General features: G+C 36.7%; 1 protein-coding gene across 1 annotated transcript; it reads right to left on the bottom strand.

Moving 5' to 3' along the window:
* Window positions 1–4,820: 4,820 nt before the first annotated feature.
* On the bottom strand, window positions 4,821–7,432 carry LOC148868181 (uncharacterized). Its single transcript, XM_088972611.1, has 2 exons — window positions 7,260–7,432; window positions 4,821–5,890 (listed from the first exon to the last, which is right to left on the bottom strand). The coding sequence occupies exons 1-2, from the start codon at window positions 7,293–7,295 to the stop codon at window positions 4,931–4,933; spliced, it is 996 nt and encodes a 331-aa protein (XP_088828737.1). The 5' UTR covers window positions 7,296–7,432; the 3' UTR covers window positions 4,821–4,930.
* Between the last annotated feature and the right edge of the window lie 1,089 nt (window positions 7,433–8,521).

Below are 8,521 nucleotides of genomic sequence, written 5' to 3'. Positions count from 1 at the left end.
TCATTAGGGGTGAACAAGAAAAATCGAATCGAACCGAAAAACTGACCGAAACTGAATAAAAAATTTCGTTAACTATACCGGTTGGTTTGGCATTTTAAAAAAAATCGAAGGTACCAGTTCGGTTTCAGTTAATCAAAATAGAAAATCAGTGGTTAACCGAATCGATATATTTATGTATATTTTATATTTTTTATACATTATAAATTAACAAATATGCATTATATATATAAATATATATTTATAATATATAATATGTTATTTATTATTTAAAATATAATATTGTATATATTTCTAATTTTTTATTTATTATATATTTATATTCCAAATAATTAAAAACTGAAAAACTAACAAACCGAACTGATCAACTGGTCACGGTTTGATTTCCATTGCCGGTAACGGTTACCGAACCGTGAACACCCCTAGTCTTCATTCTAATATCTACCGTTGCCGACCGTTATGCAAAAGGGACGCTTGTTCGAGTGGTTATGATAACCAACCTATGAAATTTGGTTTTCCCCACAACATAACAGTGCAAAGATTATATCCAATCAATGGAAACATGACATTTGAAAATCAATTAGAGGATTTTTATAGGCTGGGAAAACAAATTATCCATGGAAGTAACAAGCTACGGCCGTTATAAATCTATTTCCCCTTGAGTTTTTTTATTTATGAGATGAGAATAATAATGTCTTCTGTCTTGCTTTATTTTTGCCCATTGGCGGGTATTGTGACGTTATACTGGAAATATATAACGTTAAGGGGTTAGCGTTGTACCTGTCATTACTATTTAACTATTTATTCAGTTTAATGGCTTCCAGTAATAAGCAAGGTTTTAATTACTGATACCTTCTACCAAAAAAAAAAAAAAAAAAAAACTGATAACAATGATATATGTTGCATGATATCGTGTGTATTTAGCGGTATTGAAAGTGACCGATACTTGAAATACTGAAAGTTAGGGATATTAACAGTTGAAATTATTAAGACGAAGCTGTTAATATTCATCCTGATAAATTCCTCATTAGTAATCTGTACTTTTGGGCTTAGTGTTATTTTGGTCTTCGAATTTAAAATGTAATGATTTTGTATTTGAATTTTTAAAATATATTACTTTAGTAATTATCATTAATTAGCAGTTAAGTAGCATTTGAAAAGATTTAAATCTCTTTTAAGTGTCATCTAATTTTTTTATTAACCATAAAAAAAGTTGATAAAAATGAAGTCTCAAACCCTTGTCTTTTCTATTCAAGAAAGTTGGGGTCACCATTAAGGTTTTTAAAATTGAACTAGATAGGGAACTCTATTGGGATCTGGCTCCCGGGTCGAATGGTCCGATTGTCTGATTTGAATGGACAGCCTGCTTTGATAGAAAAAAAATAAAAAAAAGGTCAAAAACCATTGTTTGGGTTGACAGTTCGACTGCCCAGGTCAGAAATTCGTTGATCAAATGAATGGTTTTTGGCCAAAAAGTGGTTTTAGGGTAAAACGGAACCAGTCAAGTGATCGGTTCCCGGTTTTTCTGGCTGACAGTCTGATCCGATTCAGTCCAGTTTTGAAAATCATGGTCACCAAGATTTGAGACTGTTCATTTTTTGTCAACATTTGGATGGTTAATAAAAAAAAATTAGATGATACTCGAAAGACATTTGTATGTTTTCAAATTCCACTTAATGACAGATTAACGACAGGTACTGAATTGACATATTTTGAAAATTCAAGTACTAAATTGTCATGTTTTAAAGTTTTGGAGACTAAAATGACACTACGCCCAAATTAGAGGATACAGGATACTAATCGAAAACTTTTATCGAACGTTTGAACGATGATGACATTTGAAGGCTGTAATTGATGATCCTTTGCTGGATTCTAAATAGTAAAATATATATGAAGAATTTGAGGATGAAGGTGAGCACGAAGCGATTGGGCATAAATTTATGAAAATGAGTTTCCCCAAAGCTGCGGCCTATTTCGAGGAATATACACCACCTTCTATCGTTAACGAAACCTGAACGTTATGCGAGAAAAAACAGTCATTTGAGAGAGAAATTTATCAACTGATGGTTGGCATTCCTCATTTTAAGTAATTATTATCTCCATTTTACCATTAAAAATTCAGTGTTAATAGAGGCATTTTAACTGTAAAAAGTAGGTAAGTCCTTGAAATAAGAATGCCAAATGCAGCCTTAGTAAATTCTTTGGCCAGTAATAGTGGAGGCTTTGGGATCGAATTCCATTTTCACCAACGTTTTTTTATCATAGGATATGAATTATCTCCGGTTATATGAATTTGGATCTCCTACCCACAAACTCTTCTTACATCCTTAACAGCAAAACATTCAAGTCATGCATTGTGAATATCTTATCATTCATGGAGAGATGTTCTAAACTGTCCAACCACAATCAGTGGCTAAATTGTTTTACAGTTCTAAGGTATTTTGGTGGTGGGAAGAAAGTGGTATAGTTTCATTAAGTTAGTAGAGAGGAGAGTAGATATTAATTAGTAGGAAATTCAAGAGTTGACAACATGATACATCTTTGGGATCCACAACGAGGATGCTTGGAGTTGCGGAGTGCGCCCTGATAGTCGGTCAGTCACCAAACAGAACCTTTCAAACCACAGTGCCCGTGTGGAATGTCCGCCCCTAAAGGATCCCCGCCTGCCTGAGAAAGAGACGGCTAGAGAATCTTTCACATTAGCTACTACTACTGTCTAGAAACCCTACAATTATGGTATTTTATCTATAGGGATGGAGCTGAGAGAAATCAAAACAAGCAACTACATTTAGAGGAATAGGGATGGAGTTGAGAGAAACATTGTGTGCATAGTTATTTGGCCAGTCTGCAGCCATGTTTCATTCTCTGTAGATGTGATGATACTCAATCATTCCCTCTAATCTTTCTCTTAAAGTGTAGCAATTTTCAATAATTGGGCGTACTCTCCATGGGGGATTGTAACTCTTTTTCAGACACTCAATAACAAGCTTCGAATCTCCTTCGGTGATGATATAATTGTTTGAAAAGTTGAGACTAAGATTGTGGGCCTCCCCCGCCGCTCACGCTTCAGCAACATTAACTGTAGTTTTACCTAGCTTATAGGCTTTGAGATCCAGAATATGACATAGGTGATCTCTGGCAATACAAGCAACTGAGCAATCCCCATTAATACACGTTGCATCAAAATTAATTTTAATAACCTCGAAATCAGGGCTCTTCCATCTAACAGGGATAACATTCTTCTTTCTCAAACACCTATCGTCTCCCTCCTTCACCCCTTGAATCTCCAAAAACACATTATCTATAGAATGGAACGTTCATAAGGGAGACCGAATGAATAAAGGAAAATTCTAATGAAAGGATCCTTCAATTGATGAACTATATATCCATGCATTCACCCATAAAAAATGGAACTAGGACTCCATTATGTATTGATACTTGACAGATTTGCTTTTCTTTAGTACTAGCATAATTGTTCTATTATTAGTCTCATTTTCCAAAGAGTATAAATATAAATACATATAAAATGCAAGATTTTACACTCCTTCCAAACTGAACCTTAATGGCGAAATGAAATAAATATTCATCCTTGCTCCTAAATAATTCACTAAAAAGGGATAAAGGGGTATAGGAGTAGGTGTAGTATTTCTGATTGAAAACACTAGGTGAATTGCTCTTTTGTTGGATGTGGCCTGTTGAGTGTTGGTGACACTCGAAAACTATAAGATTATCCTCCATTTTCCCACATTAAACGTATAATTAAGCTAAATTGGATGCTCACGGGAAGTGCATGCCATGAACTCTTTGGCCATCCCAAGAGCTGTGAAGTTGGTTGCTCAGAGTAAAAATTGATTCGTGAGGCCTCAAGCCTTCCCTAACCTAAGCATCCAAGCCTTGCTTTATCTGTTTACACCCACAGATCATTGCATTCCAAGAAACCGCATCTACTATCTCGGGCGAGTCTTGGAAAAGCTGGCCTGAGGTGTGCACAAATGGAGAAAATTATAAAAAGAAACTAATTCCACATTTAGGGATATTGTTAGTAGAGAATAAGAACTTAATAATGAGAGATTGGGTTGAATGGTTATTTTGAAATGGCATTAAAGCCTATTTGATCAAGTGTTCTAGTATTTAATTTTATTATCCGTAATAATTAATTAATGTCTCGTTTGGTGTGTTTTTTTGTACGATCTATCGGTTATTTACAAGTTTGATAGATTGTGATTTGGTCTTTTTCCGTTTGGTTCATTGTAGATCTAACCGCTAAACACAAAAAACCTAAAACGGACGGTTTTGAAGAAATTCTAAATGAGACTTTTGCGTTTTTTCTCTATTCATCTTTACACAGAAAAACATGCTTTAACCGAACGGGTTTCAAACCACTCAGATCTTAATGCAGAAGCTTAATGCATCTTTTAACTGTGAAAGCTATCAAAAGATTTTCCCAAAAAGCTTATAAAACGGCCCCTAAATTTTAAGACAACATATTAATTGATCAATACATGAGTGAGGGGTGTGTGAGAGAATAAAAATCTATTGATGGGACTCACCTAAGTTTGAACGCTTCCTTTGATAGATACCGTTTGAAGCTCTTTGAGACCATTCATTGGTACCCAATTTGGTAGGGTATTACCATATTAGTGGTGGGAGGGAATTTCCAATAACCTGATACGTCTGCTCACTGCCACGAATGGTTTATGATAAATTGATAATCTCCTCCCATCCCATAGGTCTCCATCATTTTTTTTTTTTTAATTAAGAATTTCATTCCGTATTTTCTTGCGAAAATGAAAATGCTAGTGAGGGAATGAGAATCGCCCAACTTAAAGTCATCAAAACCATTCCATTCAAAGCCTGAAACAAAGTATTCCATTTACACCATATAACACGTTAAATTTGTATTTATACAAGTAGTGAAAAGTTCTGTGGTGTCTTATTGGAGTCTTTGGCGCTTTCCAGGAAAGATTTGATTCTGCAAGGGATCCCAACCAATGCTAGCTGATAGCTGTTGTGCCTTGTTGTTTAGACATGAACCAGAAACGCTGGCAGCACTCGACATAGGCATAGTAGTAGGACAAATCTGGGAAGATATATCGATGTATGAAGAACTTACTGAACTTTGAATAGGGTAATCTGGGATGGAAACTGGCTTCTGATTGATTGTTTCAGGGTCACAACCTTTAATGGAAACGGGTGGAATCTGGAGGGGCTGTAGAGGGGGAGGATTTCGCCACCTAGGTAGAGGTCCTGCAACGAGAAGTGTCTGAAGCAGGGGTCCTGCTTCCATTACAGCCTGCAACAGCTTCCCCTTTTGGGGAAGCTGCTTTCCTTTGACCAGATTCTCAATTACTATTGAAGCCTGATCAATTTTGGGAGAGCCTGAAGACATGGTGGCCAGTGAGTTGACTCCATTTCCCGACGTGACAATACCCATTGGGTTGGAGACATTGCTTTCTTGGGCAAAGGGATGATTTTGCAAACCCATGTTACTGGAATCGGCCATGTTCATATTTGACAGGTCTGAGGATGAAACCGCATCAAAGAAGGATTCTGCAGGGGAGGAACCATAGGAATGGTGATTGTACGATTCAGAGAGGCTGTCAGACTCTGTGATGTTTGAATTCGCCTTATTCGGTTGTACATGAGGGCTTTCAGGCTGAAGCATTGGGAGAACGGGGCAGATTCCATTTGGGCTTGATGGCATCATGACCTTGTTTAGAAGTCTCCGCAGCTGATTTTTTGCTTCATCTCTTTCTTGGCAAGCCACCTTCAAGAGCTGAAGTAATTGCTGTACACTCTCCTCGTTCTTCCTCAGCACCTCCTGTGCATTCATCCTCGTTGATTCTAATTCAATGGTGGTGTAGAGAAGCTTGTGCTTCAGGTCATCAATGCTCTGTTAGATAAGATAAGACGTTTGAGTACATTTAATTAACGAGCTAACTGGGAACAAGAATCATAAAAATGGGCGGCAGAAGTTGCTATTTATTGATCATACTGCAACTACAATACAGGGTATAAAAAAGATAACTTTCCTGAGAAATGACAACGGAAGATATTCATAAATCAAGGCCATGTTTATTTTTTTTCTTGGAAATATGAAAATCAACGTCAGTATTCTAAAGGGAATCTGATACAGTCGGCTCCAAGCAAAGAAATTTACTATTGAAAGGAAGTCCAAAGTTTCCACTTGTGTAAGACTTTCTAGAGTTCATAAGACTAGAAGAAATGCACCAAAATGGGATGGGCCCATAAAGATCCAAGCATCTTTGGTCATATATATAAACTAGAGACGTAGAAATTTCAGCAAATCCCAAAATTTGCATAAATTTTCATCAATACCGACAAGTTCTAACTCCAAAATTCAATTAGAACATGTTTTTCCAACGCAAGAAGGTAAACGAAACGCAACTACATGGGCCCTTCTTGTTTTCCAATGAAATGGACGTTACGAAACTTAATGACCGGTTGCAATTTACAAATGAGAATAGAAAATCCCACTAGAAACAACAAATTACAACTCATCAGTAGACCAGAATAGTTCTTAGCCCGGCTATACAACTGGAGACTAAGTACATGGAGATGCAAGCTAAGAACTCAAAGATGGTTTAAACTGAGAGCCCTAGACATTATTATTATTTACTAGAAGCAAAATAGCTAAGAGCCCTAGACATCATGTGTAGAAACCATGTTAGAACCAAAATAGCTAAAAGTTAGAATGATGGTTTAAACTTTAAAGATTTCTTTCCAAACAACTACCGATAACTAGAACTCAAAGATGAAAGCAGAATGCAGTCAAATGATCCACAAATTAATATTTTATGGAATACCTAAAAGAATTTCTTTCGTTTGTACAAAGAAATCATCAATTCATGGTTACTTTCCTAACTGCAAACGAAGGTAAAGAATCCGGATACTTGTTAAAAGATCATTGTTTGGCGTCAATAGAGATTAGTTGAACTTCAAAATTCTGCTGGAGCAGGAGCATGCGTTACAAAACTAATGAAAGAATGCAAGAGATGCGCCTATTTAGAACTGTGAGTGATGAATCTACCACCTTTAATCTAACGCCAAACTGACCCACCAGAGAGAGATGCAAAATGACAAAATGGTGAAAGACAAGGGAAGCAAAGCTAACAGATATGTTTGATGCAAGGAACTCTGATCGAGTGCTAGATATAGTAACCCAGCAAAACACAAAACCCAGAAAAATAAATAATCTCAAGGAAACTCTGAGATGGCAAATGGGAGTGGTAGAGGTTCACCTCTTGATAATTCCAAACAGAAGCGATTCCTTCCATCTCTCTCTCTCTCTCTCTCTGTTTCTGTGCGCGTGCGAGTCTGCGTTTGTGTGGCTTTCCCTCTGCCTCTTTTCTCTCCTTTCTGGATTGCTGTCCCTATATTTCCTCTCTTTCTCTCTCTGTTACTGGTAATGAGCAGTAGAAGAGTCTAAGCTATTTTATATTTATAGGATGGGTCGTGCATAAAAGGAGAGGATGGGATGACTTGACCAATTTCCAGAAACCCAATCTAAATTTAGCGAAAATAAGGAATGTATTAAAACCTCCCGAATTTCAATCGGAGAAATTTAAAAAACAAAAAAGATGCCATTTTTTCTTCTCGGTAAAAAATCCTCCGCCCTTTCAGGGCGTCCACCTCTATCTCTGCGAAAATGAAAAAGAAATATTCCTTTCCTAGTTTACCCAATCCTTTTCACTCTCTCAGAAGCACAGTCAGTCAGTCGGTCACTCTTTTTTTCTATCATCGTCGTCGTCACTCGTCATTCGTCAATGGAGTTAATTTTCCTTATGCGAGAAAAGCCGTTGGTTTCCTTCCCCTTTTCCTCCCTTTTCATTTTTATCATAAAAAGGTAAAAGAAGCGCTTTGCCCAAAAGTATGTTTCCAAATTTGCCCTTTTCAAAAAGTTTCTACTTCCTAAACATTTCATTTCCCTCTTAAAGGCTAGGGGTATTTTGAGTAAAAAAAAGGCCTAAATTGTTTTCTATCTTCTTCAACCACCATGTCCTCATCCTAACTGGCTAGCAAGTTGGAGTGAGTGACCATAGTCCACTTCTGGACGTACATGTAAAGTAAGAAGAAGTTGGAAAGTGGCCAATTTATGTTGTTTTATTTCTCCGTTTCCCATTTTAAATTTTATTTACAACCACGTCCCAATTATTGGAGGCTACAGTAATCAGTAAGTAGGTAACAACGGCATGTAGCATACGTGGACATCTTTTGCCACGTGTAACAGCGACAAAAATTACATGAATCAATTCCCGAAATGAAGACTACTGGTTAATAATTATTCTATATGCCCTGCGTTAGAAGCCATAGATATCCATAACATGCACTGATGTCTGATGCACACACGTCGAGCTTTAGTCTGTGTATCTCTCTAATCCCAAGAGTCGGGTTAGAATATAATTCATTAAAAATAACATAAAGAATTTAAAGTGTGAGAAACTTATCTCTTTTCTTTGTTCCTTTTATGATTTCTGCTAGATCATCTGCCTAGGGTGTATGC

This window comes from Nelumbo lutea, chromosome 2, assembly GCF_056320005.1.
Source record: "Nelumbo lutea isolate HS-2025 chromosome 2, American lotus-T2T, whole genome shotgun sequence".
Lineage (NCBI taxonomy): Eukaryota > Viridiplantae > Streptophyta > Magnoliopsida > Proteales > Nelumbonaceae > Nelumbo > Nelumbo lutea.
Note: the sequence above shows the minus strand (reverse complement) of the source record. Positions and strands in the feature narration are given on the sequence as shown.

What these genes read in the sequence shown, in the direction of transcription:
- LOC148868181 (XM_088972611.1), bottom strand. Translation starts at nt 7,295, where the DNA reads ATGGAAGGAATCGCTTCTGTTTGGAATTATCAAGAG. An exon ending in CTGTTTGGAATTATCAAGAG is followed by an intron (nt 5,891 to 7,259) that starts GTGAACCTCTAC and finishes CTTATCTAACAG; the next exon opens with AGCATTGATGACCTGAAGCA.